Genomic DNA, 27,037 nt, shown 5'->3' on the forward strand with positions numbered 1-27,037 from the left:
AGAGGCGCAATTCAAAAGTACAGGCTTGATTGCTTTCTAACCTTTAACAGCTTGCTGTTCCTGTAAATGTTGATAGGATTGTGCTCCCTAGTTTCCATACTTAAACAAGCTAAATAAACAAACATGAATACCCAGATTATGTTACATTTGTACTTCCTGCTTCCCCTTCAAGAGTGAGGGCAAACAGTGTCTGGTGTCCCAATGCTTCAGAGACTGAAATGAGTTTAGGAGCAGCAGTAGACTAAGAAAGAAGTCTGTAAGGAAAGCTATGAGGTTGGGCCTTTTTAACAGAACAATCCTACTCAGAAGAAAGTCTTACTGTGGTTCAGTGGGGCTTACTCCCAGGGAAGTGTAGATAAGATTGCAGCCTAAGTTTTTAAAAAGTGACTCAAACTCAACAGGACAATTCTGTGTGCATGGCTACTCAGAAGTAAGTTCCAAAGAGTTCAGTGAGATGTACTCCCAGATAAGTGTAGGACTGCAGCCTCACCTTTATAGAGGTGTGTACACTAATGAACAGTATGGAAAGAATGAGTAGAAATCATTCTCACTACTGACTCGCACACACCCCATATTTTTAGGACAAACAAAATATGTCACCCAGCACATACCAAGAGTTCTGAAAAGTACAGTCAGGTTTTCAAACAAATGCCTGAAAGACAGGACCTGTCGGTGGCTAATCAAAAATCAAGTGTCCGTTATCATGAGTTATCTCTTGATAGCCAATGATCTTTGACAACCAGGATATAAAACCGATGGAAAAATATCTTCATGCTTTGGTTGTGAGTACACATCTGACAAGCCACTGGTGGAAGCAGAATGCTGCTGGTGAGCTTTAACAAGGAGGTTGTTTTCTTATTGGCAAAGGAGTATAAAAACACCAGCAAGTGCACAGAGCAATTGCCAAAAATATGTTTTCAGTCTAATATTAATGTGAGCTAAAGCAGAAAAGAACAATGGTTCCAGACTAGTTGCTCTAACAGGAAACTTCTACAACCCAGAGTGTGTGTGTGTATCTGCTTCCTTTTGTATGCCGTGCTTGTGGGTGGATGGCATGTGGGTGAATTGGGGAACTCTTTTTGCACACAAAACCAATCAAGAGACAAGGAAAGTGATAAAATGATTTCCATTATAGTGAGTTGTGACCTAAGAAGCACGCACAGAAAGAAGGTGGTATTTTGAACAGATCCTCATGCAGTAGTGTAATCACATGCGGAAGAAACTGGACAACAGTGAGGTACTCTTGCCAACACTGCTCATCATACACATGTGTGTTTACTAGCAGCCTAGATTTGAGGCACTTGTTTGTACTGTTCACCCATGTCAACAATCCCAAAACTGTCAGGCACTGCTAAATTTGACTTCTCACTCTATGGCATTGCTAATTTTCCCAATCTGAGTCAATTTTCCCAGTTTTGTGTGTGTGACATGTATAAGAAACACGTTTGCATGTGAATGAGCAGTGTTAATAACAGTACTGATAGTTTTATGTGACATTTTGTGCAACACATTATGCAATGTGTTGTGCAAGCACAAAACCAAGCCAGGATTTCATTTGGATTCCTGTGGGCAAGAACCATGCGCTAACACTTCAGCATATCCAAGATTCCATGAACAAAAGAATATCTTTTTAGGATACAATATATTGTGGTTGCAGTGGTTAAAGCATGAGAAGATCAAGGTTCAAATCCTCACTCAGCCATGAGGCTTGCTGCGTGCCCTTGGGCCAGACACTCACAGCCCAATCCTGAGCTGCCCCGAGCCCAGAGGAACAGCAGCGCCAAAATGGCTACTGCTGCATCCTGTGGGCACTGTGTCAGCCACCGGAGTCTCCTTGGGGAAAGGGGACATTTGTCCCCTTAACCTGGGTAAGGGTGCAGGCCCCACAATGGGGCTTCTCAAATCTGTGCTGGCTATTTTGCCAGCACAGAATTGAGAGCCTCTGTTTTGGGCCTGAAGGCCTGACATGGGGTTCTGGATCTGGTGAAGCAGGGCTCCACTGGTCCTGCTACACTCCCCCCCCCCCAACAAACTTCTCTGCCACTTGGAGCTTTTCCCTTGCTTTAGGCAGTGTGTGGCTGATGTGCAGCTGGTGCTGGGCTCAGTGAAGGCATGTTTATGACACTCAGGCTGCAATCCTAACCACACTTTCCTGAGAATAAGCCCCATTGAACAGAATAGGACTTACTTCTGAATAGACCTGGATAGGATTATGCCCTCAGTGTCGACGTAAGGCCGACACAAGCTCAGGATTGGGTTCTCACTCAGTTTAACCTACCTCACATGACCATGTGGTAATCTACCTCATATGGCCGTGAGGATGAAAGCATGAGTGGGATAAACCCTGGAAAGTGGCCTGAACTCTGCATTACAGACCTGACCATAAATCCTATAAGAATTTTGAGGTGGATGAGTTTTCTCTTCAGATCCTGTTAGGCCAGGGGTAGCCAAGCTTTCCACTTCAGGGCTCCTGGACCTTGAGTCCCTTTCTGCCCAGCCCACAGCTGTACACATTTGCTCCCTGTTGTGTATATGCAACGTTGGGCAGAAAAGGCTTAACAAGTGTGTAGAGGAGGGAATTTCAGCAGGTGTAGCTTGTCACCTCTGGCAAGATGACAGGCGGCACCTGCTGAAATTCCCTCCTCTACTACACAATTGCTAAAGATCCAGGAGCCCTAAAGTTAAAAGTTTGGCTGCCCCATGTCAGGACTTGCCTTAAAAAGGAAGGGTAAAACCTCAGGTAGACATCTGGCAATTGAGGCACAAGGCAGCAATCCTATGCTTGCGTTTCCTGGGAGTAAGCCTCACTGGCTACAGTGGGGCTTACTCCTGAGTAAGACACACATAAGATCAGTGCTGTACTTTTTGGTGGGTGCACCCGATATAAGTTGCATGCTTTGTAGGGTGCATCCTATGTAAACCTTGCAGCACACTCCTTGCAGTGCGTCTACTCAGGAGTAAGTCCCAGTGTAGGTTGGGGAGGGCTTGAATCCCACTGCTTGGGGGGTGATCAGCATTCAATGGGCAACACAACCCAGTGCTCCCTTAACCACCCCACTAACAGCCCCAGCCTGAGTGGGTCTACTCAAAAGTAAATCCCATTATGCTCAATGGGACTTGCTCCCAGGAAAGCGTGCATACGGTTGCAGTCCATGCTGCTGCTTCTGCGGCTTCCAACGTTCCAGGTCACGCGTTACGCCCAGGTCGCCTGCGCGCATGCGCGCACCGATGACACAACCTATTCCATTTCCTGCGACTGGCGCCTCGGCTTTTTTCGGCAGTCGGGGGGGAGGGGCGGAGGCGGCGACACGCCCATGCTCCGGAAAGGCGCACAGCTCCCTTCCCGGAAAGCAGTCTCCGCCCGAGTGGCTTTAGCTTGGCAGAACCTGCCCGCGTCCGAGCTTGGAGCGCTCGCTCTCTGCTGCTGCTGCTGCCGCCGCTGCCATGAGGCGCCTTCCTCGCTGGTCTGCTGGGCTCCCTGCGCTGGCGCTACTGGTGCTCCTCGTGCCCGCAACCCGAGGTGAGTGGAGGGGCTGAGCGCTGAGGGGGCGTCTGTCCGCGCTGGAGCCCCGCCCCGCCCCGCCCCCCAAGCTGGCTGGGGGGAGGCTTAGTCAGCTCTGCGGGAAAGGTGCTCTGGACATGCTCAGAGGCACTGTTTTTTAGTATTGGTTCACATACTTTAGGGTGGCGCTCTGGAGCTTAGGAGCCAACACCTGGTTCTTACAGGCAGGGTTATCGGATGCAAAGGGGGGCGGAGTGCCTGTAGCTTTAACCATTGTATAGAGAGGGAATTTGGGCAGGTGCAGCTTTCTAAACCCTCCCGCGTTGAGCTGTTCCTGCCCAGATTCCTCCTCCTATGCAGCGATTAAAGATAGAGGCACTGCCCCACTTTGGATCTGGTCACCCTGCACGCAGAGGGTGTGCTGCGTTTCTTGGGGCTGCCCCCATCTTTTGTGGTTCAGCACTGCTTCTCTGTTCAGGTTAGCTGGTGTTTTCTTTGACAGCCAGCACCTTCCAGCGTTGTGCTGTTCAAAGGTCTGTGCTTCATGGCGTCCCCCTGGAAAAGCCCAGTTTCACCATGTAGGGGGATATGGGCGGAGAGCTACCCTCATTTCTGGTTCTCTTTTTGGCGCAGGAATTATTAAAACGATATTTTTGCTTAGCGCATGAGTCGAACTGAAACTTATTTGCTTAAACAGAATGGGAGACCTGGCTGTTCTGAATATTTATTTAACTGATTAGAATGAGGCGTGGTATTCTGATATTCTGAGCTTTTTTGCTAGGAGCTCTGTTTCGTCTTGTGTACAAAGGTATCCTGATTAACACTGCAATCCTATTATGCATGGCTACTCGGAAGTTAAGTCTCATTGTGTTTAGTGGAGCTTACTCCCAAGAAAGTGAGTAGGATTGCAGCTTAAGGCTCCTTAACTGTTTTATGTGAAGGATTAGCAATTTGTTTTTTCAGATCTCCCCTTCCCTCCATTGAATGGGTCCCTTTAAACTTTGTTCTCTGTGTTATGATAAATCATGGCAAAAAAACCCCTCTCTTCTTAGAAGTAAAGAAATATTTCTTTGCTTAGTTTTTCTTAATAATGTGTCTGATGCCTTACCACAGGATGTTGTGATGGTACCTGGCCTAGATGTCTTTAAAAGGGGGTTGGACAGATTTATGGAGGAAAAGTCCATCACAGGTTACAAGGCATGATGACTTTATGTAATCTTGGGGTTTTAGAGGTAGCCCATCTCTGAATGCCAGATACAAAGGAGTGGCAACAGGACACAGGTATCTTGTTGCCTTGAGTACTCTCTGAGGCATCTGATGGCCCTCTGTAAGATACAGGAAGTTGGTCTAGATCAGGGGTGTCCAAACTTTTTGGGAGGAGGGCCACATCATGTCTGTGATACTGTGTCGGGGGGCTGAGGAAAAAAAGAATTAATTTACATTTCAAATTTAAATAAATGTACATAAATGAATACATTAGAGATGGAACTTATATGAATAAATGTAGGTCTTGCAATAGCTCAAGACCTATAAAAGACCTTGCACAAAGCAAGTCTGGCCTTTCTTTCACTGCCACTGCTGCATCACAGATGTAAAACAGCAAGCAGTGGAGGGAGCCCTCATCCCACAGCTCATGCAAGACGTCGAACAGATGCCCTCACGCTGAGAGCAGTTGCCTTGGGCCAGTGTGGGCTCCAGCAAGTCTCCAGAGGCTCATTGGAGACTGGGGGCTCCCCACAGGCCAGATTGGGAGTCCCTGAGGGCTGCAGGTGCCCCTGGGCCGGGGTTTGGGCACCCCTGGTCTAGATGACTCCTGCTGATTCAGGCCAAGGACCCATCTTAGGTTCCCCGAAGACCTTTTTCTAGTTTAAGGGTTTACAGATACTGACTGCGCTACAAACAAAGATATGAAAATGATTGGAGTGGAACTTATTTGTTGCCATCCCAGGGCAAGTGGCTGCTGATGTGTTGTTAACTGTCATTTTAGCTCTGGTGATGTACAGATCACAGAATCAGTGAACCAGTAGCTCATTGGTTCTCAAACTTCTTGGAGGCTGCTGCCAGATGTATAAATGCCAAGGGGTATGGCTGTAATGGTGATTGGTAGCAGTGCTTACCAGTGCATTTGGGCCAAAGGTTTGTAGCAGCTTTGATGCATCTAGCCCACAGGTGTAAAACTTGTTTTATACTGAGGTCCAAATGGCATTTATGATGCCTGCTGAGGGCCGAAGGTGATGCCATTAGGCAGGAAGTAATGTCATTAAACAGGTCATAACCAAAAATAAGCACTTTTTCTCACTTAGGAACTCGTTAGCTGCAAATGACAGAAGAGAAAACACCTAAATCTTGATCATATTTCAAGACATGGGAGAGCCTAATTTTCATGTGGTTTGTCCTTTCCGCAGTGCCACCTCAGCACTGCTAAGCAGCTGAGAGCCCTAGGGCCTAATAAAAAGCTTATGCGGGCCACATCCGGCCCCCTGATCTAGCCTAATCTGCCCTATTAGATATGCAAACCATCAAAAATGGGTCATGACCCACTGGTGGGTCTCAGATCCACAGAACCACTGGAGTAGCTCATTTTTCCTTGGTTTGTGCCTGAGTTGATTCTAGGGGATTTACTTTTAATCATAGGTACATCTGCTATTCTTTTTTGTGTGTGTATCACCAGAGCTGTCCAAGAAACTGTTCTATGTAATCAGTTATCTTTTTCTCTAAAACAATGGGATTCTTGATCTTGAATGGTTGCTTTCAAAATAAAAGTTGGCAGTGCTAAAATCTTATTTTTGAGGTTTTCAAATGTCATCAAGGGTTAACTCTGCTAATTCAAGAAAACACTGAATTTTCCTGGTTATGATGGCATCAGTATAAAGTTGCTAGATAATACTTGTTTTTTGTCTGTTTTTGGAAGAAGCAGATCAAAGAACTGAGCAGGGCCACATGGTGCTTTATCAAGTTGCAGCATTGGCAATACCTGACTGAAAGAATTGAGGTTGTTTTCTATAGCAGACATGTTTCTACTCTGTACACTCTGGGTACAGAAGGGCATATGCTGGGGGGGGGGGGTCCTGGTTTATGTCCACTGTGTAATTTCAGCCTCTCCTCTGAACTTATTGCATGGTTAAAGTGACAGTTCTGCCTTACCTTTGCTACAGTGGATGAAATAGGAGCAGCTTCTATTTCAGTTCTTGACAAATGCCTCAAAATATGTAAACTTGGCTCATCAAATTTGACTAGAAATGAATGTTGCTGTTTGTCTTTAAACCTCTTGGACAGCAGCAGAACCTTGTTGGATGTTGAAGGCAGACAGGATTGTTGCATAGCTTTGCTTTTCTCTTCAAATATGATTGTGAGCATGTAATTGAGCTTCAGCAGCACCCTGGGTCAACACTCTCATCAAGCTATCCACTCCCCCCAAGACCTCTCTCTCTTGATCCATTAGAAACTGCTTGGAACCCATCCGCGCATATGTAATGTTGGCAACCTTCAGTCTCGAAAGACTATGGTATCGCGCTCTGAAAGGTGGTTCTGGAACAGCGTCTAGTGTGGCTGAAAAGGCCGATTCGGGAGTGACAATCCCTTCCACACTGGGAGCAAGTGCAGTCTGTCCCTGGCCTGTCTCCCTGGCTATGGGCCTTCCTTCTTTGCCTCTTAGCCTCAGACTGTTGGCCAAGTGTCTCTTCAAAGTGGGAAAGGCCATGTTGCACAGCCTGCCTCCAAGCGGGCCGCTCAGAGTCCAGGGTTTCCCACTTGTTGAGGTCCACTCCTAAGGCCTTCAGATCCCTCTTGCAGATGTCCTTGTATCGCAGCTGTGGTCTACCCGTAGGGCGCTTTCCTTGCACGAGTTCTCCATAGAGGAGATCCTTTGGTATCCGGCCATCATCCATTCTCACGACATCACCGAGCCAACGCAGGCGTCTCTGTTTCAGTAGTGCATACATGCTAGGGATTCCAGCACGTTCTAGGACTGTGTTGTTTGGAACTTTGTCCTGCCAGGTGATGCCGAGAAGACGTCGGAGGCAGCGCATGTGGAAAGCATTCAGTTTCCCTCTCCTGTTGTGAGTGAAGAGTCCATGACTCGCTGCAGTACAGAAGTGTACTCAGGACGCAAGCTCTGTAGACCTGGATCTTGGTATGTTCCGTCAGCTTCTTGTTGGACCAGACTCTCTTTGTGAGTCTGGAAAACGTGGTAGCTGCTTTACCGATGCGTTTGTTTAGCTCGGTATCGAGAGAAAGAGTGTCGGAGATCGTAATATAATATGTAATGTGCGTATATGTTATCTTGCCTCAATGTGCATGAATTGAAGTACATCTGTCATTTTGCTACCTTTTCCCCCAGTTTGGAGAGATCCTTTCTGAGCTCTTCACAATCCCTTCTGGACTTTTCCAGTCGAAAAAACTTCATGTCAAACATAAATGCGGCCACCTCTCTGCTCATCTCCAACCCCAGTTCACTTGTATACAAGTTGAAAAGCACAATTAATGACCAAGTGACATTAATTTAATATTATGCCAAGTGTGTTAGCTTATGTGCAGGAAATTTGATCAGTCAACATTACCCAGCAGATTTAGGGCAAATGTGATTGGGCCCAATCCCGTGAGAGGCTTTGAGGACATGGCTCCTTAACCCTGCAAGATATGCATTTTGGCATGTTCTTGCATCTGCTGTGGTCCTAGCTGCTGGTTAGAACTCACGGTGGAGATCTGAACATTCAGCTTGGTAACCCGAAGGATAGATCATGTAGTGAGAGTAGATTCTAGCTACCTCTTTTGTGTTGCGTGGTTGCTGTGTGTACTTAGGATACCAGGACTGTCCTTGAATGCACCACCTTCAGGATGGGTGACTCACCTTCAGGTTAGGTGATAAGTTCCCCGAATGTATTAACTCTGGCTTATGCTAAAATAATCTTTCATTCCATCTGGAAGTGTGCATATTTTTGCTGGCCAGAGGAGGGTTGATAGCCCCATGGAACCTGGGAGTGGGGTGGGGTGTGGTGTGGTGGTGCTGGTGCAGATATCTGGGACTGCAAAGAAGTTGGCCCTTCTTCCTCCCTGTTGCACACTGAAGGCTTGGGCAGAGAGGTGGCAGTTGGAAGGGGCACATTTGGAGTTTGAGCAGATGAGCTGTGGTAAACCTCAAGGGGCAGGGGTGAGCTGTTGGCTTACGATCACTTTGGGCCCCCAAGGGTGAAAAAGTGACAGGGCACACTACCTTTCACCTCTCACCATTGTGAAAAATTCCAATTTACACTCCCTCTCTGTTGCCTGTTTTTCAGACAGTTCCTCCAGGGCAGAGGACCTGCCTTCTTATTTCTTGACACCACAGTTTTCTTGGACATTTTGGTGAAGACTATGTCAAATGCCTTCTGAAAGTCCAAATATATATCAGTTGGTTCACCCATATACATGTTAACCTTTGCAAAGAATTCTAAAAAGTTCATGAGGTTCTGTAATTAGCCTTACAGAAGCCATGCTGATTCTCCCTCAGCAAGTCTTGCTCTTATATTGGAGGCTAAATACATCCCACTTAAATGACCAGAACTTTTTGAATCAAGGAAAAATAGAAATGGACATTTTTTCAAAACCAATTTTCAGTCAGAAATTAAACCACAAATTGTATGGGATATGAGTAAAGCTTTTTTCGAGGATTAGCAATAAGAAATGCAACAAAACAAAGAATTGGACAAGAGAAGAAAATTAGGCATCTTAAACAAAGACTGAAGAAGGGGGAGATGGAATTACAAGGAAAACTCATGAATCAACAATTCAACAAAAGATTAAGAAGATACAACATGAAATTAAAATAATACAAACTCAGGAAATTGAGAGAAAGTTGAGGATGGCAAAGCAAAACTTTTTTGAAAATGCAAATAAACCTGGAAGATGGCTAGCCAATAAGCTGAGGAAAGAGACAAAAAACATATCAAGATATTGAAAGAGTCGACAGGAAAAGAGGAATTATCATTAGAAGCAAAAAAAGCAATAATTGAACAATTCTATCTGATACTATATGGGAGAAAAAACATAGATCTCAAGGTACAAACAGAATATTTGAAGAAAATTAACAATATAAAAATTTCAGTTGATCAAAAGAGACTATTGGAAAATACAATTACTATAAGCAAACTAACAGAAGCAATCAGAAGGCAAAAACTTAAAATGCCAAGCCCTTATGGATTACCAGGTGAATATTATAAGAAGTTGGAAGAAGTACTGCTGTTGCCAATTTAAAAAGTGATTGATGAGATATGGGAGAGTAGAGAAATACTGGATTCATGGAAGGAAGGAAGGAAGGAAGGAAGGAAAGGAAGGAAGGAAGGAAGGAAGGAACAATCACCATGATGCATAAATCAGATACAGATGAAAAATCAAAAATGTTAGACCTATTTCGCTTTTCAATTTGGACTATAAAATTTTTGCTGCAATTTTAGCTACAAGATTTAAAAAAAATTAAATCAAATAATTAAAGATCAAACAGGTTTTTTACCCAAAAGACAACTGAAAAATAATGTGAGAACTATAATGAATATATTGGAATTTTTCAGAATACACTCAGATAGGAAATTAGCCCTATTGTTTTTAAGACGCTCAGAAAGTCTTTGATAATCTCCATTGGGATTTTATGATTAAATGCCTTCAAGAATTACATTTTGGTCCAAAATTTACTAAGATGATACAAGGAATCTACTCTGAACAGAAAGCAAAGATAAGAATAAATGGAGAATTGACAAGAGAGATCAGCATTCAACAAGGAATAAGACAAGGGTGTCTACTTTCACCATGGTTGTTTATTCTGACACTAGAAATTTTGAATAATGTAATAAGAGAAGATAACTGGATTAAAGCTCTCAAAATTAAAAGTGAAGAATATAAATTACAAGCATTTGCAGATGACATAGTATTTATTGTTGAAGATCCACTCAACTCCATAGAATTTTTGATGGAAGATCTAAAAGAATATGGAGAAGTTGCAGGCTTAAAAATAATCAAAAGACCAAAATGATACTTAATAATATAAAAGAAAATGTATAGAAAGATTGAAAGAATTTGGATTACTAATAACAAAAGTAAAATATTTAGGAATTATAATTACTAAAAAGACAAGCACATTAATGGAAGACAACTATATCAAAGTATTGAAAGAAACACAAAAGGATCTGGAGAAATATAATAAATTACAACTGCCCCTAATGGGAAGAATAGCTTTATTAAAGATGAAAGTAATACCAAAATTAATGTTCCTATTCCAGACTATTCCAATTATTTTAAAGATAACTTTTTTCGAGGAACTGAATAAAATTACCACAAAATTCATTTGGTAAGAGAAAAAAACCGAGAATAAGATTGAAACTACTGCAAGACGATAAAAAAAGAGCAGGATTTGAACTGTAAGTTATATTATCAACCAGCAACTGTAAATTGGGTAAAACACTGGGGAACCATGCCAAACTCAAAAATATTATTAGAAGCACATGACTTACACAAATAGGCTGGCATGCGTTCCTGTTTTACGATAAAGTTAAAAAGCATGGATATTTCAGACAACATATTTTAAGAAGATCATTAATTTGGATATGGGAACAGATAAAATACAGAATGTATTCTAATCTATCAGATGGATAAAACCACTCGAAATTGCAACCAATCCAAATTGAATCAAAATAAATCATACAGTGAGTTGCTAAATACCAAAGGAGAGTTCTTAAATATGAGTTGGAAGAGAAAGGAATAAATCTGGACTGGTGGAATGAATTGCAGATAAGAATACAAGAAGACCATAAAATAGGTCTCTATGAAGAAGATGTAAGTTTCAATAAAATATTTTTGATTTATGACGTTTATGACGTTTAAAAAATGTACAACTTTCTCCTTGGGATGAGAATGGAGGATGAGATAGTAAAAGACTTAATGGTGCTCTGGGCAAAAAATCTTGGATATAATATACCGATTGATGATTGGAAACAAATTTGGAATATAAATATTAAGATAACCAAAGCAGTATTTTTAAAGATAATTTGTATAAAATGTTTTATAGGTGGCATTTGACTCCAGAGAAAATAGCAAAAATGTATTCAGGTTCATCAAGCAAGTGTTGGAAGTGTAAAGAGATTGAGGGGACTTTTTATCATGTGGTGGACATGTGAAAAAGCAAAGAAATATTGGGAAATGATACCTAAAATGTTACAAGAGATACTGAAATGTGTAATACCATTCAAACTGGAAATATTCCTCCTAAATGTGATATTTGAAATTAAAGACCAACACAAGAAACACCTTATTGTACATATTAGTACAGCGGCAAGATTAGATGCGCAAATGTGGAAATCTATAGATGTTCCAAATAAAGAAAAATTAATATATATGAAATAGCAGAAATGGATGTATTAACAAAAATAATGAAAGAGAAATAGGTAAAATAAGAAGTTATTGGAAGCCTTCTTATGACTGGATAGACAATTTTAGATAAATAATATTGATTGTTTAGATTAATAAATAAATATTATAATGACAAAAGAGGTAACATTTGCATGGAAAATTTTGGTTTTTTAGCCGTTTTAAAAAAGCTTTTTTAAGAATGCATGTTGTATTCCAAGGCCATTATCCTGATGTGTAACCAGGATAATGGGTCCTCTTCGATGGCTCCACATCAGACCCCTTTGACATCCGAAGCGGAGTGAAGCAGGGCTGTGTTCTTGCACCAACCTTGTTTGGGATTTTCTTCGCTGTCCTGCTGAAGCAGGCCTTTGGAACTGCAACAGAAGGCATCTATCACCGGACCAGATCAGACGGAAAGCTCTTCAACCTCTCCAGACTGAGAGCAGCTGAAATGTCTGCGTGACTTCCTCTTTGCCGACGATGCAGCTGTCACTACCCACTCTGCCAAAGATCTCCAGCAGTTCATGGATCGTTTTAGCAAGGCCTGCCAAGATTTTGGACTGACAATCAGCCTGAAAAAACACAGGTCATGGTTCAGGATGTGGACTCACCTCCCTGCATTACAATCTCTGAGCATGAACTGGAGGCTGTCCATGACTTTGTGTACCTTGGCTCAGCGATCTCCGACACTCTTTCTCTCGATACCGAGCTAAGCAAGCGCATCGGTAAAGCAGCTACCACGTTTTCGAGAGTCTGGTCCAACAAGAAGCTGACAGAACATACCAAGATCCAGGTCTACAGAGCTTGCGTCCTGAGTACACTTCTGTACTGCAGCGAGTCATGGACTCTTCGCTCACAACAGGAGAGGAAACTGAACGCTTTCCACATGCGCTGCCTCCGATGCATCCTCGGCATCACCTGGGAGGACAAAGTTCCAAACAACACAGTCCTGGAACGTACTGGAATCCCTAGCATGTATTCACTGCTGAAACAGAGACGCCTGCGTTGGCTTGGTCATGTCGTGAGAATGGATGATGGCCGGATCCCAAAGGATCTCCTCTATGGAGAACTCGTGCAAGGAAAGCGCCCTACAGGTAGACCACAGCTGCGATACAAGGACATCTGCAAGAGGGATCTGAAGGCCTTAGGGATGGACCTCAACAAGTGGGAAACCCTGGCCTCTGAGCGGCCCGCTTGGAGGCAGGCTGTGCAGCATGGCCTTTCCCAGTTTGAAGAGACACTTTGCCAACAGTCTGAGGCTAAGAGGCAAAGAAGGAAGGCCCATAGCCAGGGAGACAGACCAGGGACAGACTGCACTTGCTCCAGGTGTGGAAGGGATTGTCACTCCCGGATTGGCCTTTTCAGCCACACTAGACGCTGTGCCAGAACCACCTTTCAGAGCGCGATACCATAGTCTTTCGAGACTGAAGGTTGCCAATACCAATACTATGCACTGCTGAAACATAGACACCTGCGTTGGCTCGGTCATGTCGTGAGAATGGATGATGGCCGGATCCCAAAGGATCTCCTCTATGGAGAACTCGTGCAAGGAAAGCGCCCTACAGGTAGACCACAGCTGCGATACAAGGACATCTGCAAGAGGGATCTGAAGGCCTCAGGAGTGGACCTCAACAAGTGGGAAACCCTGGCCTCTGAGTGGCCTGCTTGGAGGCAGGCTGTGCAGCATGGCCTTTCCCAGTTTGAAGAGACACTTTGCCAACAGTCTGAGGCAAAGAGGCAAAGAAGGAAGGCCCATAGCCAGGGAGACAGACCAGGGACAGACTGCACTTGCTCCCAGTGTGGAAGGGATTGTCACTCCCGAATTGGCCTTTTCAGCCACACTAGACGCTGTTCCAGAACCACCTTTCAGAGCGCGATACCATAGTCTTTCGAGACTGAAGGTTGCCAACATGATAACCAGTGTGAACCCATCCCTAAGCCTAGCCCATTTCCCTGTCCTGTATCTGTAATAAATAAACATTTATTTTGAAAAAGCAAGTTTTGCTCTTCTATATAGTAAGATTTTATCCTTGATCAGTGTTTTTCCCAGCCTCTAGATGTTTCACCCATCTTAGCTCAGAGACATTTGAATAGAAATGCCTACAGCACCCACCCACCCACAAGTCAATCTCACAGATAAATCGAGGGCAGGTTTTGAGTAAAAAAAAAATAAATCATGAAATTTTCTATGATCCTTGGATAAGTCGGGGGTTAAACTTAGGGGGATGTCTGACTATAGTTTTGACTGATTTTACCCAAGGCCAGATCCTGAAAAATAACCTACCACTAATTGTTACCTAAGAACTGTACAGTCTCTCATTTATTAAAAGCATAGCAAAAGATCATAAGATACATTTTTATTCTTTTTAAATTCTGGTGTTCACCTTTTTGTAAACACTACATGCACTGTAAACATACCAGTAGATCAGTGGTTCCCAGCCTGGGATTTATGTACTCCCAGGGGCACTCAACAGGACCTTTAGGGGTACTTGAAAAAGAATGGCATAATGGCAGAAAAAGGTAGGTTGTGCTCCAGAATGCTTTGCAGGGCCAGCAAGGCAGGAAGGAAGGTAGCTAGTTGCATGTGAAAGCCCCACCAATAGCTAGTTTTTGGTCATCAATTCATCTATGAACCAGTGATTGAAAACCAGCACAGTAAAAAAAGTTGAAGCATAATATGGAAAGTAATCAATCACCCAGAATTTCTCAGCACACTTCCGGTGCAAAACAGTGCAGAGGCAGAGTCTTCTGTTTTTCAAACAGATGAAAAGAGAAAACACTGTGATAAATACATGAGATCTGGGCTTTCATATAGAGCAGATAAGGGCTTGTATTATTAATCACAAACATTTTGCTAATAGGAAGGGTACAATTTATGGAAATGGGCTGCCAAGGGATATGCAAGTGAATAAGGTTGGGAACCACTGCAGGAGATCCATGAATCAAATCCACCTTTAAGGTGTTAAACCAGAAGCTCTACATACAACCCATAACACATAACTGGGAGTGTGCAATTCAATTCACAGCAGAGAGGTGCAGCTGCATATATTTGCAACCCTTTTTACTCAGAAGTAGACCCACTGCTTTCCATGGGTGTTATTCTTAAGTAATGGTGCATTGAATTGTAGCCTGGGATTTTGCTTCAAATGGAAAGGAGGATCCCATCCTGGTGTTGAGAAAAAAACAACAGATCTCTGCTAAATGCAAGCCTTTGCATAACAGAACCAGGCTGCAACAGCATTTGCAAAATGGGACAGAGGAGAATAAAAGGTTATGGTTGGCTGGAATTTCCTAATGAAGTAACTATAGAAACTAATCTCTGCATTGTTTCTAATGACCCCCAAGAAAGGAAACTTTTCAGAGTTGAAAAACTGTGCCCTCTGATTGACCCAGAGATAAGGCTAAGCGATAATTGGAGCTTGATTACTTGGCAAAAATTTCCCTTACTATCTATGTATCTGGTCCCCCAAGAAGAATTGTTGGTTTGTGCCTTTATCCCTACAGCCCCTTGTTCTGCTGGACCAGCCACTGTTTCCCACCCTGCTTCCACTCCTGTCCTAATGAAGCAGGGGTGGGCAGCACACAGTGTGAAGACATCATATCATGCTTTCTGTTTAAACTAGACTAGAAGTTCCCAGACCTTACAGCACCTGAACCCAGCTCATCCTTCGTGGTGGGTCACAATGTTGTTGTCATCCTTCAGTCTCGGAAGACTATGGTATCGCGCTCTGAATGGTGGTTCTGGAACAGAGTGTCCTCTCCAGTGCACGAAGCCTAGGTAAAGTAGGTATGGAGGATAGGCTGTTATTCATGCAGCAAATCCCCCCTCTCCACGTCGCTGAAATGGTCCAATGGAAAGGCAGAGGCCAATACGGTTGGTTCCAGCGGTGTCGCAGGAGTAGCCAGAACATGACTGTGTTCAGCCATGAACTGCCTCAGGGACTCCGGCTCCTGATTTTGCCTCGAGGTTGACTCCTGAAGCCTTTTCCATAACTGGATGTAGCCACAAGGCAGTGGAGGTTTGGGGTCAGAATTTTCCTTTTCTCAGATGAGCTGCCTTCCCAGGCTGATGAGTCCCATCAACCTGGTGGCTGTTTAGTCGCCTCTTACGACAAGTACAGCCAAACTGAGGGCCTATTCTTATCCCCAGCCCCCAGGGGTCACAATACTGCTGTCCATAATGACTTACAGGGAGCCTCTGGAGACCTCTTTTAGGTCACACTGACCCACTCTACTGGCTCCCATGCACTCAGAAGCACTTTACTGGCTCCCATGCATTCAGAAGCATCCAGATCCTGCTTCTGGCCAAATTGGAAATTGCTTCCAAAAACCAGAAGCCCCTTCCAGATGCTTCTGCAGGCCATTCTGAAGCCCACAGAGGCCCATAGAGTGGATCACTGGCCTGGCACAATTCGGAAGAGGCTCCTGTTAAGTCAGCCAACAGTGTCACTGGACCAGCACTCCCTCCTTTCTGGAATGGCTTGATTTGGAGACAAATGATCCTGGAGTGGGCGGGAGGGCCAGCTTGCAACCCACTGCACATGGGCTCACAACTCACCAGTAGATTACAAACCCACAATTTGGGAAACTCTCAACTAGACATTATGGAAAAAAAGGGGAGAAACATCAAAGAGCAGTAGCTCTGTATCTCTGGTAACATCTAGTTACTCACTTTGGATGTACTTGGCAGTACATCCAGACTGTACTCTCTCTTATGGCTACCTGAAGAAGTAGGTGAATGTGAAGTAAGTCACAGAAGGTGCATAGTCTGTCTCATTGTTCTGGCTCTGCAGTGGCTGACTTGGCAATACTATCCCCCATAGTGCTAATCTCACTAGTCTGGATGAGCAGCAATAAACACAACTTTCATGTGAATTGTGTGTTTTAGGTGCAGTTCACTGTATCAGCTGTCTACAAAACTCTCGAAGTGGGCAGAGACTTTTGACTAATAGCATGTATGCATGGGATTAGAGTAAGTCCCACTGGGCCTGGATTTGCAGTCTTCATGTTGTAACAAACGAGTCTTCAATTTCTAGTACTCTTAGAAGTACTTTCTCAGTGCAATTTCTCTTAGCACTGAATACGTTCACCCCTTCTTTGTCTTGCATTTCTAAAAATTGGTCAAATGCTGAAATCCTTGGTTTCCTTAGCAGTTTACCTTCTTCAAGATTCTGTAGTTAAATTGTTTCTTTTCAAGTCATAATTGAAAATCTCTTATCGGTTGATTTAATAATAATAATGATAATAATAATAATAATACAGGTATTTATATACTGCCTTTCATGATCGTCAGATTTCTCCTCAGACTTTATTTCAAGGCGGTTTACATAGGCAGGCTATACTAAATCCCTATAGGGATTTTTACAAATATATAGGAGATATAGGAGAGATGTCTCTGTAAAATTCTCTGCAGGAGAATTATGGAATACTGCATGTATTCTTTGGGTTAGTTTCATCAAACAGTGTGCAGCTCAAGCATGGGAGAGTTCAGAAACCTTGGTGGTTATACTTTATGAATTATTGGCATCTTTCCCCCTTATTGGGATACTGGGCCTAGTGTTGCAAAGGTGGTAGAGAACGCAAGTCTTTTTGTGGTAGTCTTGTTTCATCTGTATTGAATAATTAAGTCCAGGAATCTTTAAGAACCTGCTCATATAACTCTCAGTACAGGAGTATGGTGTGAGGCCTTACAAATTGCCTAGAATTTAGAACTATTATGAACCTTTCCTTGCATTCAAGCTTAAAACATGTTTCTGTTTCTCTGTAGAAACAGGTCTCTGTAACCGCCCTGATCGGATTGAACATGCTGAACTAAGGACGGGGGAATTGCAAGATAGCTATGATGTTGGAACTACTTTGACATACCGTTGCATCTCAGGTTATGAACTTATTCGTGGAACAACACCACAAATTCAGTGTTCTCCTGCTTCACAATGGGTACCTGAAGCACCTCAGTTTTGTCAAGGTGAGCATATTTGTGTCCATTTTGTCAACAGTGGCTCTCATGAGACGTTGCTTGAAATGCACTTGAAGAGCTAAAGCACACTAAACACACTTTATTTTATTATAAAATATTTTGGCTCAAATACTTGTGGCTGTTGGGAAAACTTCTGAGATTTATGCAGCATGTAAGATTTAGATAAAGGTCTCCATTTTTAGTTGTGTTTACTAAATGTATCAAATAAGTAAGATACATTGGGTGGCAGTTTGTTAGGTATTGGAGAAAACTTTCCAGAAAATCTGAATCGCTAATACACTAGAGCAGGGGTGCTCACAGTTTTTGGCAGGAGTGCCACATCATCTCTCTGACACTGTGCCGGGGTCTGGAAAAAAATTTACATTTCAAATTTGAATAAATTTACATAAATGAATATATTAGAGACGGAAAATGAATGAATGAATTCAAGCCAGTTTGATTCCATTCACACTAATGGGGGAGGAGGAAGATATTCCAGACTTTCACACAGATACACCCGCCTGCTCGCCTGCCCCTCGCCCTCCCTCCCTCCCTCATTCACCTGCCCCCTCGCCCTCCTTCCCTCCCTTGTTTGCTTGGGCAGTATGTGCTCCTGCCTGCCAGCCCACCTAACAGCTCTTCCTTGCTCACTAGGGCGCCATGTGCTGCTGCCTGCCTGCCTGGCCAGCCAGCCCTCCCTCCTTCGCAATCTCTAGGCGGCATGTGCTGGCTGGCTGACTGGCCTTCCCCTCCCACGTGCGGGATCTCTCTCCTGTGCTCTCCTGGCTCCAGGAGCATCCTGCCCATGGGCAAGGCAGGGAGAGACGGGCCAGGCGCGTGCGCAGGGTCTCTTATAGTGGGAGGTCTCATGTTGCCTTTCCACTATAAAAGGCCCTGCGTGCTCGCTGGGCTTGTCTTTCCTTCACTGCCACTGAGCTCAGCGGCAGCAAGGGAAAGCAAGGCATGGAGCTCACGCGGTGGGCCAGCATGGGCTGGGGTGAGGCCAAGTGCCCACTGGAGATGGGGGACCCCCTGGGGGCTGGATGGGGACACCTGAGGGGCAGGGTTTGAGTAGCCCTGCAGTAGAGTTACGGTAAATAGTCAACAATATTAGGCAGTAGCTACTTTAGCCTCCCTCCTTTCCTCCATGTGAAAAATGATGAATTGCACCTGCTGAATTAGTTGTATGAAGTGACCACTTTTACTTAAAAAGTCTGATTGCATTCATTACTTCAGAAGCCCTCAAGTTGGCATAATACCTAAACACTGCCTCTGACCTTGTGTTTGCCATTCCCATGCTGCTGCCTTCCAGCCCCCATTTCCTGCCAAAACTTTGTGCCAGAAGTGGATTTGTTCAGAGTTTCTCCTCCTCTCTTTTACTGGGTGCCTTTGCAAACATATATGCTGACAATGTCTGCTTAAAACCAGCAGCGTGAGATAATACTGGATCTAACTTTTCTTTTAGGAAGGAAATGTCCTTCTCCAAATTTAGAGAATGGCAAAGTTGTATCTGTGACAGACATGCGACTTGGCGATCAAATAACCTTTGCCTGTGATGATGGGTGAGTTATTGATCACCTTCCTTAATAGCTTCGCTTTGTATAAAACTTCTGTGTTGAGGTTGAGGGGTACCCAGCCCCAAAACAGTAATTTCCAGAACTTGGGAAAAGCTGATGTTAAACACAAGCTACTGATATTTGTTTCAAGTGAATGCTGAATGTTGTCAGATGTCTTGTGCTGAAGGTCCTTGCTGTTCGTAAATGTTCTGCCCATTTATTTTATTATTTTTCACATTTTTATACTGCCCTTCCTCCAAAGAGCTCTAGGTAGTGTACACAGCTGCTCTCCTCCTTTTGTCCTCACAACAACCCTGTGAGGTAGGGGAGATGACCTAATCCATATAATCATTTACCTGAACACACCAGGTCCATTGTGTATCCTGCCATGTTTGTTGGGGCTGTGATTGGCTGAGAAAGGCCCATGGTTGCCTCTAGTACCAGGGGCCCCAGCATAGACGTAATAGTGCCCTTCATTGTTGTTCTGGGGGACTTCAAATGCCACATCAGAAATCACCCAAGCCGGCTTAGGTCCCCCACCAGTTACCAAATGAGTGTGTGGGTAGATCTTGAAAAGGGCCACTTACTCTGTTCTGGGACATAGCTTCTACCCAAATCCAACAAGGGATCCCTAACTTAACACCCCCAGCACCCAACCACTATCCTTTCTCACAGGGTTTCAGTGGATGGGAGGGAAAGGGGGGTAGGGTCGTTGCCCCTCTTCAGAAGGACAAGCCAGAGTTCATTCTTTGATTTTGCCCCTTCAGAGGAGACCTGTCATGGGAACCTGCAGCATGGATTGGCTCAGGAAAATCCTCCCAGAAAGCTCCTAGAGCAGTGGTTCTCACACATTTAGCACCAGGACCCACTGAGACAGAATGAGAATCTTTTGGGACCCACCGGAAGTGATGTCATGATTGGAAGTGACATCATCAAGCAGGAACATTTTTAACTATCCTAGGCTGCAATCCTACCCACACATACCCAGGAGTAAGTTTCCTTTACTATCATTGTTAAAAGAATATACATAGTACAGGGTGACCAAAAAAAACCAGAACCCATAGAAATTTTATGATTTGTTGGCGAAATAGGCCTCCACGCAAAATGTCTTTTCCTTGGTTGACCAAGACATATTGGGGAAGATTATTGTTCCAATATTTCATGCACAAAGTCGACTTGTATACCCTGAAAGAAAAAAGATGAAAAATTGAAATTGACAGTTTTATTCAAAGATTTGTGGGTTCTGTTTTTTTTGGGTCACCCTGTATTTTGTTAAAAGTACAGGTCTATAACATTTCCCCAAATGCAGTCACATATCATGGTAGCATCAAGTCTAATATATTAAAAATAAAATATTGAAATGAATGGGGACCCACCTGAAATTGTCTCACGACCCACCTAGTGGGTCCCAACCCACAGTTTGAGAAACACTGTCCTAGAGGGCTCCGTACCAGGCTAGGTGTGTTGCTACTGAACAGTGGTAAAATCCACTGTTCAGTAGCAGTGGTAACATCCACTGTGTGGCAAAAAATTTTTGGTATTCTCAGTAGCTATGCTTTGCTTGTATTAGAGTAACCACAGTTACATTTGTAGTTGCCTTTGACTATTTCACCAAATTTTGTTCATAGGCATTTATACACTATGAAATTTTCAGTCATGTTTAAATGTGGGAAACAGAAAACAAGTAATACTTGCAGGTCAATATGCAACTGACAAAATCTGGAAAATTTCAGGGCATTTGAAAATTTGCTGTGGGATGTGCTTCTTGAAGTGTCATAACATATTGTTTGGAAAAGAAAGTGTTGGATTCTGCTGTGACTTTCAAGAACTCGGAATTTTATTGTATAGTTAAGACTACCCAGAAATGGTGTTTCTTTTCTTCGTAGTTTCTAAAGACCATCTTGTGATTGTTGCAGTCGCTTAATATACTTACCTACAATAGCCAGCTTGACAACCGTTTTTCATTTTGGAAGGGCTTTCGGGAAAACCTTGCTAACCTTTATGCTGTATATATTTTCCAAAGCTTTGTGGGATTTTGCAAGGTGACAAGTGCTTGCTACTATGGTCTGGTTCATTGGGCTTCTCTCTCCTGTTTTTCTGGGTTTCAGGTTTTTTAATTCAGTAGTCACTGAGCATTATTTATATTGGTGTAGCTCCTTGAGGCGCCAACATTTTCTTGCATACTGCCACTGCTTTTTTGCTGCCTGTTTGCTGCTATAAATGCCATTGAGATAACTACATATTAAAGAACAAAGGAACGCTGTTGGGATATCCTCCACTGCTAAGCATGCTGCTGGATATTCTATGTGAAACCAGTGGCCATAGCTTTTTCCTTCATAGCTGTCTCAGTTTCTTCAGTGGCTTTGGTCTTATCTCATCTCTTTGTAAAATTGCAACTTCCCCAGGTTAAAATGAGTTGCAATCCAGGCATCTAACATGGGTTTACACGTGATAGGATTAAAGGAGCATGCAGTTGCACATCCAGAATGCCAGTCCTTGTTGCCAGTGAACACCATTGTTAGATGCTCATTGTAGAGCATTTGTTTAGGATTCCTAAAGTTTATTACTGTATACAAGTCAAGAAAAAAACAAACCTGATTTACAGCATTGTCCTACACATGTCTGCATTTATTTCAATGGGATATTGTCAGGTAAACATCTGTAGGAATGCAGTCTTAGAGCATAGAGCAGGGGTGTCCAAAGTTTTTGGCAGGAGGGCTACATCAGCTCTCTGACATTGTGTCAGGGGCCAGGGAAAAAAAGAATTTATATTTAAAATTTGAATAAATTTACATAAGTTTACATAAATGAATATATTAATGATGAACTTATATGAATGAATGAAAGTCTTGCAATAGCTCAAGGCCTATAAAAGTTCTTGCAGAAAGCAAGACCAGCCTTTCCTTTGCTGCTGCTACTGACATGAAACAGCAAGCAGTGGTGGGAGCCCTCAGCCCACACAGCTCACAGGAGAGGCCAAACTGTTGCCCTGAGGGCCAGAGGCTCATTGGAGACTGGGGGCTTCCTGAGGGCCGCATTGAGAGGCCTCGAGGGCTGCAAGTGGCCCCAGGGCCGGGGCTTGGGCACCCCTGGCATAGAGAATGCAGTCAATCCTGTGGTCCACGCCGCGCCTCCGTGGTACGGACCACAGTTGCAAACGTGCCATAAGGCACGTTTGCGGGGCTCACTGCTGGGCTCCTGCTGGAGGTGGCTCAGCTTTGGCCGGTGCTGAGCAACTGCGTGGCAGGTGCCCACATTCCGCAGCTCGGTGGTGCCTGCGACCACCGGGCTGCAGAACGGGGAATGGGGGTGTTCCCAGGGACGTGGGGGAGGCGTTCTGGGGAGGGGGGAGGCGTGGTCATGGGCATTCCCGGGGGCAGGGGAGAGATGGGTTCGCAGTGTCGAGCTCTGCAGGATCCGGGGCGCTCGGGTAGGGCTACTCACCCTACACGAGCGCCTTCACTTTAGCGGCGACCAGTCGCAGCTAAAGTGAGTAGTCCCATTGCGGGACTGCTTTCCTTACTCAGGGGAAGGGGACAAAGTCCCCTTCTCCCAAGGAGCCTCTCGTGGTTGCGCGGGAGGCTCTGGATCCAGGGGGAGCCCTTTGTGGAGCAGCCGGGTCCTGCAGCTCTGGGCAGCTTAGGATTGGGCTGTAAGTCTCTGCAATAAATTTGCAGTGCAGTTGTACCCGTTTAGTCAGAAATAAACCCCATTGAATAAAATTTGATTTGCATAAACATGCTTAGTGGCCGGCATGGTCTCCAGTGGCAGACCTCTCTTGTTTGTCCCTAGCATCTGTAATCTGAGGTAGACTAGCTTCATAGGTGGTATTTCCATTCTTAATTATCATAGCTAATGAGTTCTGCTGGGTCAGACTAAAGGGCCAGCATCCTGCTTCCCACAGTACCAAAAAAGCAACCTGGAGGCAAATAGTGGTCAATCTACACATTCAGTAAAGGTGTGATGTTCTGTTACAATTTAAACTCTTGGTTACTATGATTAGAATGACCAGACATCCTGGTTTGCCCAGGCCAGTCCTGGATTCTGTATGTTGTCCCAGCATCCTGTTTTTTTTTTGTTCTGGAATTGAGACCAAGGTGTCAAGTGTTGCATCTGAATGGTACCTGGCTTAAAGGGGTGGATCCTGTTTTCAATCCAGAGCAGCAGCGCTTCCTTGGTCTTACTTTTTTCAGGCAGCATTTCTGGTGTCCTGAGCATGAAATCACATTCTGTTTGTCGAAGTTTTGGTGGAGACTTTAAGCTTCCTTGTTGCTGCCTCATTATCAGCTATAACCAGTTTAAGTGGAGAGGTTTTCATCATTCCCTTTTTGAAGGGGAAGAATTTGTAGTTTCCTTTCACTTTTAGCAGTTCATCCCCCCTTTCTGTGATTTATATTTTGTGCCTGAAGCACTAGGTCTTGTGAGGTCCAACCATGGATTTCGTTATCTGCAGATTTCAGTATCCATGGGAAACTGGGAACAGACTCCCTCCCATGGATTCAGAGGACGTACTGTAACACAATTTTCAAACATCTCTACCAATGGGTATTTAAATTGATTTAAAAGTACCTGAATATGTCCAAAGAATAATTCTGCTTATATTGTGCTTAAAGTTCCGATAATCAGTATAAAGATTTTTAATAGGCTAATTTGTCAGTGAATAAATATTTCAAAAAAAATTATACAGTCTTACTTAATTTGCATCCAGTTTGTACCTATTTTGGACGATAAATTATATGGTCACCCGACTTAAAAAGGATGTAGCAGGAATAGACTGATAAGTCATATGGGCAAGAAGATCTTTCAGAACCTGCTTCACATCCAAAGTTTGATGAAGGAAATTGCTCCCCTGTGTGAAGTTAAAGTTCTTGTATCTTGTGTTAAAATTGTATTGGCAATGGAATGGAAATGGAAATGTGGCAATGGAAATATTTGATAACACTGACATTTGTTAAAATTCACTGTGTAAAATCTGTTATGCAAAGATATCTTTATTCTGAATTTATTGGGTTAAGTTATATCAATGCTAAAACTTGTTGGGAAGATAATGATTTCTGTATGCTTTTTGACATCTTTTCTATAGTTGGGAAGGGAATTCTTTAGTAGTTTGCTTGTTTCAATCTACATACAAATATAATCCTATGTTCAGATTCTTCATATTGCATGTTCTAACATGTTAAACATTCCCTTTAGATACCGATTAATAGGCGAACGCACAGCTCGTTGTAATTTGAAAGCTGGCGCAGTTGATTGGAATAATATCCCGTTTTGCCAACGTAAGATATGTTCATTTAAAGTGATTTAAGGACTTTCTCTCAGTGTCACTCTTGTTCTTTATATTTTAGTTTGCTCAGGTTTAGTATAGGATTGGACTCTTCCCCTCAAAACACAAGTGAAATGTAACTATAGATCACCCTCTACTTGTGTCTTATCCTTTTTTCTCCTTCCTCAAGTTGATGTGCAAAGCCTTGTATACAGTGCTGCCCTAGTATCTGTGGGGGGAGGAGTTCCGTTTCAGAACCCACCCCTCCGCAGATGCCAGAAACTGCAGGTGCACAGGATGCCCCCCTTTTCCTGAACCTCCAAAGGCAAGGGGAGCTGTACTCCCTTCATCTCTGGGGGCTCTTCTGAGCCCTTCAGAAGGCTTGCATGTCTGCCTGTAGCTTCTGCATTTCTGCATTATGGTAAGTGCAACTGAACTACAATAGTACATATGGGGGGACCGTATCAGTGGTTTCACTTATCAGCGATTCTGTGAATGCAAGAGGCCTCCAGCTGCACTCCCCTCACCTCTGGGGGATCTTGTGAGTCTCACAGAGGCCACACATGTCCACCCGCAGCCTCTGAGAGATCAGAATGACTATTAGAAGAAAAAAGTCACTTCTTCTGTTGTAACAGAGGCTTGTAACTACAGTGCTTCAAGAGCTGCTGGCAGGGCAAAGAATAGATCTCCCAGTTCCATCTAGTTCCCTTGCCTAGGGTCAGGAAGGAGAGCCAGTGCTTTGTGACAAATCTCCTGGGAAGAGAGAGAGGATAAGTTTATTATAGCAGCTCCTTTTTTAATGGTAAGACAAAATTAGCTGAGGCTAAACTAGTGAGTTCCCTTATTGTGACTGGGGCAGAAGGTATTGAGGTGGGTAAACCTGATTCAGAATTGGACAACCAGATACACATCTCTTTAGACTGCTGTTTTTTTCATTAAATAACTTGCTTTTGCAATTGTATTCTAACTGAGGTGTTAATGATTATCTTCCCCAGGCATTCCTTGTTTTCCCCCTCCACAAATTACAAATGGTACAATATCTGGTGATGTCAGAGATGAATATGAGTATGGCACAGCAGTTACATACCGGTGTGATGCTGGTTATTCTCTTATTGGAAAGAAGTCTCTTGTCTGCACAGTTGCAGCAGATGGCCAAAATGGAGTATGGGATCCCCCCCCACCAGAATGCAAAGGTGATGGAATCTTTATCTTCCTTCTAATATCCTAAAGTGTAGTTGTGAACACACCTGCTGGGAAAGAAAACTGTTCCTAGCAATCCAGTATGGATGGTGTCCATTGTGCAGCTGTGAAGCTTCTGCAGTTTTCAGTGAACTTTGTGAAATGTTTAATAGAGAGAGTGCAATAGTTTTGTGCATTTGTCCTCAGATGTGCTCCTTGTGAAAAGGAAAGTCTTTGGGGGAAAGCTCATTGCTTAGTCATGATGAAATTTATCTTGTTTGAAGTTTTGTTGAAAGGAAAAGTCACTTGCTTGTCATGGCTCACTTGTTCTGTTTAGTTTTCAGTTAGACTCAGGCTGCAATCCTATCCACACTTTCCAAGGAGTAAGCCCCATTGGTTATAATGGGACTTGCTTCTCAGTAGACATGCTTAAGATTGGGCTCTTACTCAGTGTAAGTGTTCATAGGATTGGGCTGTAGGTCATTCTGAGGGTTCCTGTATGGTTTAACAGTACTAAAGCAAATACTTGACTTACAAAAAATAATTTACAAAAATATAACACGACTTGAATTTATCGCTATTGAATTACTAGCAAGTATTTTCATATTTGTGGGGAGGGGAGAAGCTTTTCCGATACCGGAAGACAGGGGTCTCCAAACCCCAGCCCAGGGGCCAGATGCGGCCCGCGGCAAGCCTCTATCTGTTGAGAGTATTTTGGTGAAATAGCTTAAGCAGATGCCACGTCATTGAACTGCAATAGATCAGATGTAAAATGGCTGCGACTCCAGTTTTTTAATTTACTCCGAAAGTGGTTTCACAATTGGCTCTTGTATGTTCCTGGTACTCTTGGACTGTGCAGGCTGTGCAAGCAGAGGGCAGACCTGGCTTCTAATTAGACTTCCTTAACTTGTTCAATACAGAATTGACTTATTTGGTACATGATTAACACTGCTCTTCTCTTTCTAGTGGTTCAGTGTCCTCGGCCAGAAATCAAACATGGAAGCATAAGTGCATTTATGCCTTCGTTCCCTTATGACCATTCCTTGGTGATTACATGTGATGCTGGATACACTTTGTCAGCGGCGAGTCTTATTAAATGTGGAGCTGACAGTAACTGGCATCCTCCTGTTCCAACATGTGTTTTTGGTAAGTTGTATTACAATTAAGTCTTTCACAACAACTGTATTCAAGTTTAAGCATTGTGC

The 27,037-nt window shown here is 43.6% G+C and overlaps 1 protein-coding gene across 2 annotated transcripts in view; it reads left to right on the plus strand.

Moving 5' to 3' along the window:
- The first annotated feature begins 3,308 nt into the window (after positions 1–3,308).
- LOC136647386 (membrane cofactor protein-like) overlaps positions 3,309–27,037 on the plus strand; it is a 36,706-nt gene continuing 12,977 nt past the window's right edge. For both annotated transcript variants that reach the window (XM_066622900.1, XM_066622901.1), the window contains exons 1-6: positions 3,309–3,520; positions 17,646–17,843; positions 19,300–19,396; positions 24,584–24,666; positions 25,649–25,846; positions 26,799–26,978. In XM_066622900.1, the coding sequence (XP_066478997.1) occupies positions 3,445–3,520; positions 17,646–17,843; positions 19,300–19,396; positions 24,584–24,666; positions 25,649–25,846; positions 26,799–26,978 (832 nt within the window). In that variant the 5' untranslated portion in view covers positions 3,309–3,444. The remainder of the gene's footprint in view (positions 3,521–17,645; positions 17,844–19,299; positions 19,397–24,583; positions 24,667–25,648; positions 25,847–26,798; positions 26,979–27,037) is intronic.

The sequence above is a fragment of the Tiliqua scincoides genome, chromosome 4, assembly GCF_035046505.1.
Source record: "Tiliqua scincoides isolate rTilSci1 chromosome 4, rTilSci1.hap2, whole genome shotgun sequence".
Classification (NCBI taxonomy): domain Eukaryota; kingdom Metazoa; phylum Chordata; class Lepidosauria; order Squamata; family Scincidae; genus Tiliqua; species Tiliqua scincoides.